The sequence below is a fragment of the Electrophorus electricus genome, chromosome 24 (genome assembly GCF_041902795.1).
Source record: "Electrophorus electricus isolate QZ-2024a chromosome 24, ASM4190279v1, whole genome shotgun sequence".
NCBI classification, from domain to species: domain Eukaryota; kingdom Metazoa; phylum Chordata; class Actinopteri; order Gymnotiformes; family Gymnotidae; genus Electrophorus; species Electrophorus electricus.
The window spans coordinates 6,723,739-6,736,382 of NC_137520.1; the positions used below are offsets into that span (position 1 = coordinate 6,723,739).

General features: G+C 49.1%; 1 protein-coding gene across 4 annotated transcripts in view; it reads right to left on the bottom strand.

Moving 5' to 3' along the window:
* The window catches only part of lama5 (laminin, alpha 5), a 53,769-nt gene extending 46,065 nt beyond the window's left edge, over positions 1–7,704 (bottom strand). For all 4 annotated transcript variants that reach the window (XM_035522298.2, XM_035522297.2, XM_081707255.1 and 1 more), the window contains exons 1-2: positions 7,233–7,704; positions 5,670–5,822 (exon numbers count right to left, since the gene is read on the bottom strand). In XM_035522298.2, coding sequence (XP_035378191.2) covers positions 5,670–5,822; positions 7,233–7,517 — 438 coding nt within the window. In that variant the 5' untranslated portion in view covers positions 7,518–7,704. The remainder of the gene's footprint in view (positions 1–5,669; positions 5,823–7,232) is intronic.
* Between the last annotated feature and the right edge of the window lie 4,940 nt (positions 7,705–12,644).

Genomic DNA, 12,644 nt, shown 5'->3' on the forward strand with positions numbered 1-12,644 from the left:
TGAGTTTAACACCCCACACAGTAGGTGCACATGCTACAGAGTGCATCATACAGACCACCCACCACTGCACACAGTGTGGAAAAAAAACCCTCTAATTTGTAATAATGGCATGCAGAAACATGAAATATGAAAGGATGCCTAGGAACTACAACAAGTTCACACTCAATAACTGCATGCGCTGATCTAGCCAGGGGGTCAATGTCGGGCGCAAACAATCGGCTGGAAGTGGCTGGAGGTCCCGGTTATTTATCCTGAGTGTGTTTCCGCGGGAACGATTGACTGAACCAACTGTGACATTGCTCGACCTCCTGCCAAAGCTAAGCGCGGACACTGGTTAAAAAAGTGAAGAATGACTGCTGATCTCAGAGCAGCGGCAGACTCAAAGCAGCGAGAGGTTTCTCTCTGCTCCTCAAGGCTGATGCTGAACAGATGTCAGTGTGCGATCCGACCCTCTGGTCTGCAAGGACCCTCTCACGCACGAAGACGCAACCCCTCCTGCTCACATCAGTGGTAAACTTTAGCAGGTTTTAAAGTCTGTAACCCCCCCCCCCCCCCCCCAAAAAAAAAAAACAGATCGGCCAGAATGTTTTACAGATCACCTTGTGTTTGGATTACTGATTCACTCACACTGGCCTAACTTTTTCTCTAAGGGTTAATACGTTACTGAAATATCACCCTTACAGTTATCATATTTTAACCATCAGCATTCCACAGATATGTAGCAGAAACTCTACTGAAGAGATTAAGTTAGTACACACAGACTCCCTCTCGGGGCGGTGGGGGTCCACAGTGTGTAGGTGATCACAGGAAACGCACGGGTCGGGTGTTTAAAACCGCAGCCCAGGGAGAGCGAGGGTCAGTGCAGCAGTAAAATGTTCAGATTGTGAACCATCACTGGAGCGAGGAAGAGGCATTGTGGGATAGGCACTCCCAAACTCACTGAGGTTCTCCACGGAACACACACACACATCAGTAAAGGCAGATGGTGGACACCATCGTGTCTCTCGTGCTCTCCAGGAACAAATCTCTCTCTCTCTCTCTCTCTCTCTCTCTCTCTCTCTCTCTCTCTCTCTCTCTCTCTCTTTCCCATGCCACATCCCCCTCTCTCTCTTCCTGTCTCTCAGATTCACTCTATACTGCTAACAGGTCCCATTTTCATGTTCAGTAAACACCATTAAAGAGAGAGGAGAAGAGTTTGAAGAGAGGTGTGTGGGTGTGTGTATGTGTCACTTTGACAAGTTTCAGTTTAAACAGAGAAGGGGGAGTAGTAGAACAGACTTGTCTTGTAAAAAGGTTTATATTTTAAAGTCTGAGATTCACCACCATCAGCTCCTGAAATGAAAAGACTAGCGAGAAAAAAAGAGTGTGGCAGCAGAATATAGCCAAACCCCCACACACACCCACCTAAACAATCCACTCATACACACACACCCTCCCAAACCCCCCCACACACCCACCTAAACCCACTCATACACACACACCCTCCCAAACCCACACACACACACCTAAACCCACTCATACACACACACCCTCCCAAACCCACACACACCCACCTAAACCCACTCATACACACACACCCTCCCAAACCCACACACACCCACCTAAACCCACTCATACACACACACCCTCCCAAACCCACACATACCAACCTAAACCCACTCATACACACACACCCTCCCAAACCCACATACACACCCATCTAAACCAACTCCTACACACACACCCTCACAAAACCACACACACACTCACCTAAACCCACTCATAAACACACACCCTCCCAAACCCACACATACCCACCTAAACCCACTCACACACGCTCTCCTAAACCCACACACACACCCACCTAAACACACTCACACACCCACACCCTCCCAAACCCCCACACACACACCTAAACCCACTCATACACACACCCTCCCAAACCCACACACACCCACCTAAACCCACTCATACACACACACCCTCCCAAACCCACACACACCCACCTAAACCCACTCATACACACACACCCTCCCAAACCCACACATACCCACCTAAACCCACTCACACACACCCTCCCAAACCCACATACACACCCATCTAAACCAACTCCTACACACACACCCTCACAAAACCACACACACACACACCTAAACCCACTCATACACCCACACCCTCCCAAACCCACACATACCCACCTAAACCCACTCACACACGCTCTCCTAAACCCACACACACACCCACCTAAACACACTCACACACCCACCTAAACCCACTCATACACACACCCTCCCAAATCCACACACACCCACCTAAACCAACTCACACACACCCTCCAAAACCCCCACACACACCCACCTAAACCCACTCATACACACACACCCTCCCAAACCCACACATACAAACACCTAAACCTATACACACACACCCAAACCCATACAGATCCTCCCAAACCCACACACACACGCACCTAATCCCCTACACACACACACCCTCCCAAACCCACGCACACACCTAAACCCATACACACTCACCCAAACGCATACACACCCTCCCAAACCCATGTACAAACACCTAAACCCATACACACACCTAAACCCATGCACGCCCTCCCAAACCCACGTACAAACACCCAAACCCATACACATACACCTGAACCCACGCACGCCCTCCCAAACACATACACACCCACCCGAACACACCCAAACGCATACACATGCCTGAACCCCTGCGCGCACACCCAAACCCATACACACACCCGAACCCACGCTCCTAATCCCAAATACATACACATACCCGAACCCACGTGCGCACACCCAAATCCATACACTCAGTGGTACACCTGGGGCAGGATGACAGCTACGGAAAACTATGTTATCCATGCATGCAGCGCACAGGGACCAACACACACGTGCGCTTCAGTGTGCACAGACAGCACACACCAATTACTGTGGGTTTATGCCGAGACTTTGTGATGACTAGTAAAGCCCTGCATGTCAGACCCTTTATATATGTGCGTTATAAGCAACTGAAACAACATGCGCACATATTACAGAGCATAAATACTAAAACTGCTCAGCACACACACACACAAAAGGAGCGAACACAACAGGCCCCTGAGTGAGCACACCGGGCCCCTGAGTGAGCACACCGGGCCCCTGAGTCCATGATCCAGGCTCTGGCCGGCCTTCCAGGGCGGCCCAGATCCTAGTCAGCACTGGACGAGAGCGCTATCGAATAAGAGAGAGAGAGAGAGAGCGAGAGAGAGAGAGAGGGACAGAGAGATGGGGAGAGAGAGTGATGGGGAAAATAGAGAGAGAGAGAGAAAGAGAGAGAGAGAAGGAAACTGTAGGCTCTTTACAGTTCTCGTGGCTGGCACCATGCCTGTCTCTGCACATGGCACACAATGGGGCACTTTAGTTACGATTTGGGTTGCTGGGTGCACACACACACACACACACACACACACACACACGCACTCTTATTGCCAACAGCACCATCTTTGACCATGCACAGTAAAAGGCCGTGCGGAAAATGTCCCGAGTCTTCCCTTCTTAAAGAACGCAGGCGTCTAATTCGGGCCCTTCTGACATTTAGTAAAACCGGGCTGTGCTTGCGCGGGACGACGTGCCCGTGCGGGACAGGGAGAGGAGGGCGAGATTCCAATCTCACCAGCCAGTGTTCCTGGCTTTCCATGTGCAGTAATGCATCTGCTCTCCTCACTTGTTCGAACGCTGCGCACGTTCCCTGGGCCCGAGGTGCTGGGTCGACCTGACCACGACCGTGAACGGAACCGCTGGCAGGCAGCCATTTGATCCGCAGCAGTTAGGTTAGATATGCAGTTTAATACCAACTTCTTAAAAACGAAACAAAAAAACCCTCCATCCTGTCTTTCCTCGGGCTGAAGCACTGCAGGCTAAGTACGGCTTCCGGTGATGCCACCGTTCCGTTTGGCGTTCTGGGCCTTTTGACCCTTCCCGTGATGTGACGAAAGGAATGGTCCACCTCTGGGTAAACCGCAAGGAGAAGAGCGACATAGAGAAGCTCCTAAGATAAAGGCCATCTTAGCGCACACAGCAGGGGTGAGACATTCCTCAGGGACAGTCTGTTCATTCCAGTCATCGCGTGCTTAAGAATTATGTTTAGTTCTTGGGGTAGGAGGGGTATACAAGAAAGTTTAGTTCTTGGGGCCTCGCATAGGATATACAAGAGTATTAAAGCTCATCCTTCACCAAAACGTCAAAAATAAAGACAAAAGTTAAAAGTTAAAATGAATTCAAGTTCATTTTTAAAAAACGATTAAAGAGGTAAATGCAGAATTTAAATATGATTAATAAAATATATGTAAAGTGCATAAAATCAAATGAAACATATAAATAATAATTTAAAGAGTAAATTAAGAATGAAAAGTAATAAAACTGCACTGAAATGCTTAACAGTTAAATGTGCAGTGCGGCTCTGCGGGAAGGTCGTTTAATCTGAGCCGAGAGCCTAGCCAAATAAGGGCATTTTACTTTTGATTCGCTCGGGGACCCCGTGGAGGTGAGGGGGCTATTTTGGTGGGGCCCCAGAGCAGCTTTCGTATTTCCCATAACACAGTGCACGCGCTACCTGTGAACTGAGCCCGTGACCTTGGTGTCGCTGGTACCAGGGTCCCACTCCCTTCTCTCAGTACAGCAGGCATGGTGGGCCGGCGGACCGGCGTGCAGGGTGGTTTAGGCGGAAGACGGGGTATGAGGGGGGAGAGAGTGTGTGAGGGGGTAATTCTGGCTGGCTCCCAGAGCAGGTTGAGACAGAGATCAGGTTAACTAGCATTCCGATCTCATTCTCCCGCTCCAAGGGTCAGGAGGACCTCGCTGCCAGTCCTCCGCGCGCACACACACACACACACACACACACACACACACACACACACTTAACACACTCGTGCCAGTCGCACGGTTACACAAACGGACGACTGCGTACACGCTGGCCCCAACCTACTCCACACTTGAATTCCAGTCTGACAGACTGACAAAAACTACCTGGAAATTACGTTCTAGAAGGAAACATGATTCACTTGTATATGGATTCTTCTCTCCCCCTCCGCCCCTCCTCTCTGCCTTCATCTCTCTCTCTCTCTAATACCCCTGCTCCACTCTGACAAGCTGGTTTAACCCACAATGAAAAAAACCATGAAAGAACCTAACACACCGTTCCAGACACAGGTCCCGGCTCCCACTCAGAGACGGGGCGAGACAGACTCCCTCTGCCTCTCTGCCTCACTCCCTCACGCTTCCTGCGACCTCATATTGGCCGCCACGCTGAGGCGGCCAGGCATGTTGGGAACGAGGATGTGTGGGAGAATCCGGGACAGAGAGCCATGGCCTCCGCTGACAGGTGCAGTTTGCTAATAGTTCGCCCCGGAAGACTCCGGGAAAACATGCGCAAAAGGCGTTTGAAATCCGTCGCGGCGATAGATGCATTTGTGGAAGGCGAAGTGGATCAGGTTTAAATCGAGATCCACCCGTCGTGAAGTTGAACGCGCTCCAAACGCGTGTGGGAGTGGAACCGTAGTATCGGGTAGCGCTGTCTTTATGTTTTATTAAGACCTTCACACAATAGAGGGGAGCAGATAGAATGAGATAGAGAGCGAGTGAGAGTGAAAGAGAAAGCGAGAGAGAGAAAGACGGATAGCGGGAGGGGCGTACCTGTCCCAGATCGAGGGTGACGTTGACCTGGTTGTACTCTGCGCTCCGTGACAACGGCGGGCTTTGCCACCACCTCTCGGTGCCGTCGATGGCGTTGGTGATCGGGTGGGCTCTGTTGCTGTCTGCTCTGTCGCACGTGTCACAGTACTGACCCTGGGAAAGCAAAAGGCACGGCCGCAGAGACGAGCCGGTCAGGACAGACCTTGAGCTCTCGGCCTGCAGCCCGGCCGCGGGCCGCATTGCTTAGCAGCCACCGGCGCCGGCGCCGGACACCGTTCCCCCGGGAACGCGCACCACGCGGGCCGCCGTTACGGCCTTGCGAACCGGCGCCGGCTGCATTTTACGTTGAGCCTTAAATACCCTTAAATCGAGTGTTAAATGACTCCACAGCAGCGGTGAAAAAAGCCAGTTTTGGTTAATGCCGGCCTGCTTTTAAATCCGTCAGTGAGAGAATTTCCGCGTGGGAAGCTCGGCGATAAGGGATCAGGTGTCTGGGTTTAAGGGTGACCCTGTTACTAATGCGTTCGCACCTCCTGCATGCTGTGCTCGGTATAGAACAAACTTCCTTTCCTCGGCTTGCTGTGGACCAAAGACTAGTGGCTCACATTTAGCTAGAATAAAAGAACAGCCCTAGGGGATGGAGAGCAGGATAGGTGGGAATTCCTTTCTAAATGATAAAATGGTGCCCAGCGCAGTTACTCTGCACGCCCGGCGGGGCACTGTTCTGTGGTAGCATGTATCTCCCTAAGAAGACAGCAGCCATTCCCACTCAAGTTATCCTCGCTGGTTTTAATGAATAGCTCACCTACACAACAATAAATAAACTGGACATGACTCTCGGACGATAATGAACACAGGGGTAGCGGACGTTTCGTTAAAAGTCGTCTATCATCTACATACACTGACACCAATTGAATTTCTTGAATGTGCTCCGAGAAAATTAAACTAGAGAGAATTTATCCACGGGGGTGGGGGGTGAGTTTGTTCGTGCTTCCACAGCAGGTCGCCAAGTGTTTGCATATCCTTTGATCTTACTGCTTTAACCCTCCCCTAAGGTTGCACGGTCTCCAGACACTCCTAGTTCCTCGAGGGCCCAAATGCGTGGACGGAATACCAGAAATTCCTCATAGGGAACAATCCCAGAAAGCAGGGCTACAGGCGGACCGGGCTTTGCAGTTTACAATGTTTGAACATCTCACCGACCTGTCACCAACCACGCACTGAGGGTCATGGCCCCTGGGGCAGTGCTGCTTAGGACCCGGATCCGACGCAGGGGTACTGTAACACATGCGCCCTTTAAGTAATGTTCAGAATCTCGCATCTAACAGGTGTTTCCAAAAATCTGCACACTGAAAACTACACACTTGTTCTCCCCACCTTATGCATGAATTAGCATGAATAAAAAGGCAGGGACTCAGAAGCGAAGCACGCGTAACCCACCTGACAACCGGCAAGTAATAACTTTAACTACATTAAACTACATTAAAGGTTGTTGTTGTTTTTTTCCCTGGTTTATGTCTCAAACAAGAGCAAACATAACAGGCAGCGCGCCTCCAAATTCACCTGAATCGTCTGGCTCGGATCTCCCAACACGGGCCCCCCGACCAGTTTGCAGTACAGGTCCTGGATCGGCCGCCCGTGCTCGTCTTCCCCGCAGGTGGCCGTGGCGGCAATCCTCGTGCCCTCCGCTAAATTGAAGTAGGGCGGATGCAGGCTGAACCCGTTAACGCCGCTGCTCGGAAACTCCTGCGCACTCGCGCCGCAAACGCGGAGCAGCAAGAGCAGCAGCGCGCGCGGAGCGGTGCCACCGGGCGAGGACGACGTCCCGCGTGTCGGTGCTCTCGCCATCTTCACCTGCGCCCGGTCCTTCCCCGCCGAACCGACAGCTAAGAAGTTTTCAAAAAATGTAAAAGTTAGAATAAAATTAGGAACTACAGCGTGCAGTGGAGACGCGCTGAAGTATTATCAACGCGCGTCTGAGGCTGCGCAGGACAGAGCAGAAGTGCCTGTTTGCTCCGCTTATTTCTGCGCACTCGGAGCCCTCTCGTGCTCTGCTGAAGAGGGCAGTGCGGTGCAAGCACTGCCTCGCGCAAAGCAAGGCCAATGAAAACGTATATATACACACACCCCATATACATATAATATCACCATATATATATATATATATCTATATAGTTTCTATTATATATTACATATAGTTTATATATATATATATCGTTTCTATTATATATTACATATAGTTTATATATATATATATATATATATATATATATATATATAGTTTCTATTATATATTACATATATATACATATATACATATATATATAGTTTCTATTATATATATATATATATATATATATATATATATATATATATATATATATATATATATATATATATAAAACATTCAACATAATGCTGGTGTAGAAGCCAATACAGTGATATGATAACCAATAAGAAAATCAGAATGAATTGTCCAAATGATAAAGTGACTATGTGTAAAGATTTCTAAGTACAGACCTGGCAGTTTTTATACGTATAAGGTACCATAAACTATTTTATATCATAATGTCTGTACCAAAGTCAAAGGGTCACAAATAATTCCTATTTTTGAATGACCTCTACACTGCACAAGAACAGAACCTATTAAGCAAGCATACATGTTTTATGACCAAGGTGCAATGGCCTATTGCATGTGTGTTTCTTAGCGCTGCCCCTAACACAAGGCTGACCGTGACGAGCAGCAGTTGTCCATCCTGTCTGTCCCCGTTCTCCCACAGAGACCCAGTGCCTAGTCACAGACATTCCTCTACACATGATAGAGTCACACAGGGTTTCATTTTCTAGTTTACAGCACCTGAGGTTTAATTAAATGGCAGCGCTCCAGAGAACAAAATGGGCAGAGAGAGAGAGAGAGAGAGAGAGAGAGAGAGAGAGAGAGAGAGAGAGAGAGAGAGAGAGCAGGTGTTCTCCCCACCTGTCGGGGTCAGAAAATTGGTGTCATCATAACTACCTCAGCTGTAAAATTCACACACACACACACACACACACACACACACACACACACACACACACACACACACACACACACACACAGCCAACCAGGAGCAGAGGAAAACAGCTTAAAAGTTACAACAAACTTGTGCTTGTATAGTTATCTCTGTACACTTAAGGCTATACACACTATTATGAATTTGAAAAAAGTTTTCACTCTATGAATAATTAGTGTCAGATGGGACAAGGATGTAGACGAGCAGACGTCAACGTGCCCCAAGGCTCTGCAGAGTTTTGCACCACACTCTCATGCCTCCACCATATCAACGGTCCCTAAACCTCCGCCTGTCCAGCACGTGTTCACCTCTGACCTCCATTCTCAGAGTGGGAGCTGGCGCGAGCGGTCAGGGGTCAGCTCGCTGTTTGACCCGGGAAGTCTGGGAGTGAGGGGTTAATGCAGACGGCACTCTTAATTGCTGATAAATGCTAGAACATTCTGCATGGCAGATGAAGAGGACGAGAAGAAAGGAGAGAGAGAGAGAGAGAGAGAGAGAGAGAGAGAGAGAGAGAGAGAGAGAGAGAGAGAGACTCTTTCTTCTCAGGAGTGGCTGTGTCAGTTCATTAGTTTACTTCACTGAGCTTTGGGGCCAAAGTAGCTTCCTGGTCAACACAGAGTTCTTTTGGGGACTGAGAATGGGGCACTGGTCGGCATGGAAACACCCAGCCAATTACAACAGGCTCAGCTTCTTCTAGTAAGTCTTATTGTTGGGCATTGTGTGGCCAGTGTGCGTCCAGAGATGTAACAGGCACTCATATGTACACACATCCACGCACACACACACATAGACACACACAGGTTCATACAAAAAGCTCTGGGATCTTCATGGTTTAATCTTGGACCTCACAAAAATGGATCACGTTCCTCTATATGTGTATAACTTCATAAGCACAGAGGTGTGTTCATGGGAAGTCGATTCTGTTCAGGTCAGTTCAGTTTATTTCTTGGTCACGGTCACTAAGAGGACAAACTGAGGTCTGGATCCAGTCCCCAACAGGACAAACTGAGGGAGGCAGTGGCAGAGTCTCTGTGAAAGGTCAACTGAGGACAAGTGAGGAGAAGACAGAGACACTTAAGAGGAGCGCCTGACCTTCCCCACAGCGACCCCGTCCCTGTTTCCCAGTCGGACTGAGCTGTGTGGAGACAAGCAGGCTTCTGGGTGAGTTCTGAATGATGAGCAGTCAGGACAGCAGTGCGGCATCTGTCCCACAGCTCCGTGGTTACCGTGGTGATCGCCAAAGCCAGCGAGCCAGCCAGTGTGGAACATGAGCTGACAAGGCCAAACCTCGGATCTGCGGAGATAATGCAGAGAGGAAATGACTCCAGCATTTGTCCAGGGGCACAGGTGAAGCGCTGCCAGTGTGTGTGTGTGTAAATGACGGATATATTAAACAGGCTTTAGGAGGGACTACAAATAACGAACATTCAGAGTAGGTAAAAAAAAAAAAAAAAAAAAAAAAAAAAAAGGGTGGGAAGAAGATACAAGTAGGGGAAAAGAAACAAAAGCAAATGGCTCGGAGTTGTAACGGGGCAAGAGACGAGGAGCCGAACCGCAGCAGGCGAGGCAAAAACGCGAGCGACGAAAGAGGAGGAAACCCCAGCCTCAGGAACATCTGCCGTGCCTGCCGCTCGCTTCGCTCCACACGTCTGCTCCGGCGCAAGGTCACCTCCTGATGTCCCTCGTCACCCCTCTCGCCGGGACTAGCGCGGACGCGCGGAGAGGCGACGTCGGGCGCGCGGCCGTAAATCTCGCGGAAGGGAAACGATAAAACCCGACACGCTTTTCAAGGACTGTTTCTCCAGCCAAGGCGTGGAGAACGCTGCGTGGAGGATTCGGTAACAAATTCTGCTCCAGCTGAACTCTGAACCTGGGTGGCGGGGCGGGCGGGTAGCCTCTTTCAGTATTTCTCTTTGTCTCACAGAGTAATCACTCACCTTTTGCCCCCACTGCACCAGACAAGATCACATACTGTAATGAATCCACAAACTCTGCTTCTGGTCACAGGAGAGGAATCCGAGTGCTTTTTCAGAGTTGGATTCACTATAGAATATAAACTACTGTGTTTTGCGAATACGGACTTAGACGTACACACTCTCTCTTTGTGTTTGTGGGTCAGCATCCCATCTCTGGGGTGTGTACGGTCCACAAACTCCACAGCCTGCCCGGCTATTTCCGTATTAGTTAAAAACGGTGAAACGTTTTATCGGCACAAACAATTAACACCCCTAGTTTCCAACACCTTACGTGCCTCGCGGTGCTGCATTGCTTTCTGTAAATGAAAGTTGTTAATCATTAACTACAGATGGTTGGGCATGACCGGTGAACGGGGCATTCTCTTTGTAAGATATGAGCTTCCCCTCTCCTCCTCGCTGAAGAGAAAACACGTGTGGAAGTGTTGCTCCACTGCACACACTCACCAAGTCCTTTTGTTTACATATCTTTAACTTTGCTTTGTCTCTTTTCAGATTCACTGATCTTCAAAGACAGACAGACAGACAGACAGAGAGAGAGAGAGAGAGAGAGAGAGGATAAAGACGGGGGTATACGTGTGAGGGAGTTGGGTGGTGGGGGAGAATGGAAGCATGCAGGTACCTGCTATTACTGCCAGACATCAAAGAGTCGACCCATTTCATTATATATATGTACACACACACACACGCACACACATGCACAGCGTTCTCTTAGCATGAGAACAACAGACTGCTAAGTCTCATGAGATATCTTTGCCTGAAGGAAAAGGAAAATATCTCTGTGCGTTTTGGCTAGAATGTAGTACCACGCTCAGGGTTTGTTCTGGTCGAGAACACACATATCTGCACCGTAATGGTTTTGGTTACTGGTGTGCGAGATGGGCCGTGTGTGGAGAGGGGAGCTCTTATCCAGCAGCCCGCTCAGCTGCACAACACCAGGGTTACGGGAACTCACCGCCAGTTTAGTAAACACTCCGGCCCAGGGGAAAGCTCACATGCGTGGAGACGCGTACACTCACCTGATCCACTTTAGAACATGATAGATTCGTGGATTCATTTATTTCATGTCTTTTTATCGTTGTAAAGTGATCGTTTCAGCTCCGGGCCATGGCCGCCTGCCATAACCAGCGATACTGCTGACTCCCGGCTTGACTCGCTGTTGCTGAGATCAGTTCTCTGCCTGGTAGGGGACTGAGCTCAAGTGTCAGACCACTCCCCACACGTTTTGGTGCGTTTCAGCCCCAGAAAGCTGGCATGAAGCCAGCCTGGTCTTTCTGTTGGCACATCTGCTCTCTGAGATGTGTTTGTTTGTTTGTGTGTGTGTGAACTTTTCAAGTAGAACTTCACAAGTAGAACCTGGGAAGACAGAGAGGTAGAAAGATCCAGCAAGCTCCAACAAAGGCTTTAAGTGAAGTTCTCATGCGTTTATTCTCTAGTAATGAACAAGAGAGGACTATTTAGAGGATGTCGTGATAGGAAGCGCTTTTAGAATCATATTGCATTTAATCAAATACCAATTTACGAAAAGCAGTCCGCAGTGACAGGGTGCCACTTAAACACAGCGCAGACGAACAGAGGACGGAGACGAAGCTCAGCCGAGCCGCCCTGCGGTCCAGACAGCGCCTTTGAATTGCAGATGAAAACATTTGAACGTGGAAGGTGTCAAAAACCAGACCTTTACTGCCCCCGTCTGGAGGAGGGAGGAATATACACTGGCGAGATGAAAAGGGGAATTAATAGTTTGGACAGTTCAGTCAAAAAGTACTAAAGTAAGTGAGAACAAATATGCCAGCTAACAACCCCTGCTTCTTTTCCATTGCCCTGTTTGGTTTGGTGGAGCAATTTCATGTGCACACGTGCTTTTCACTCAAAGTTAAACTCAAACTTTAGAGTGCAACACACAAGAATGACATTACCTCTAATGACCTGAATCTGGAATTTATTCATTGCTT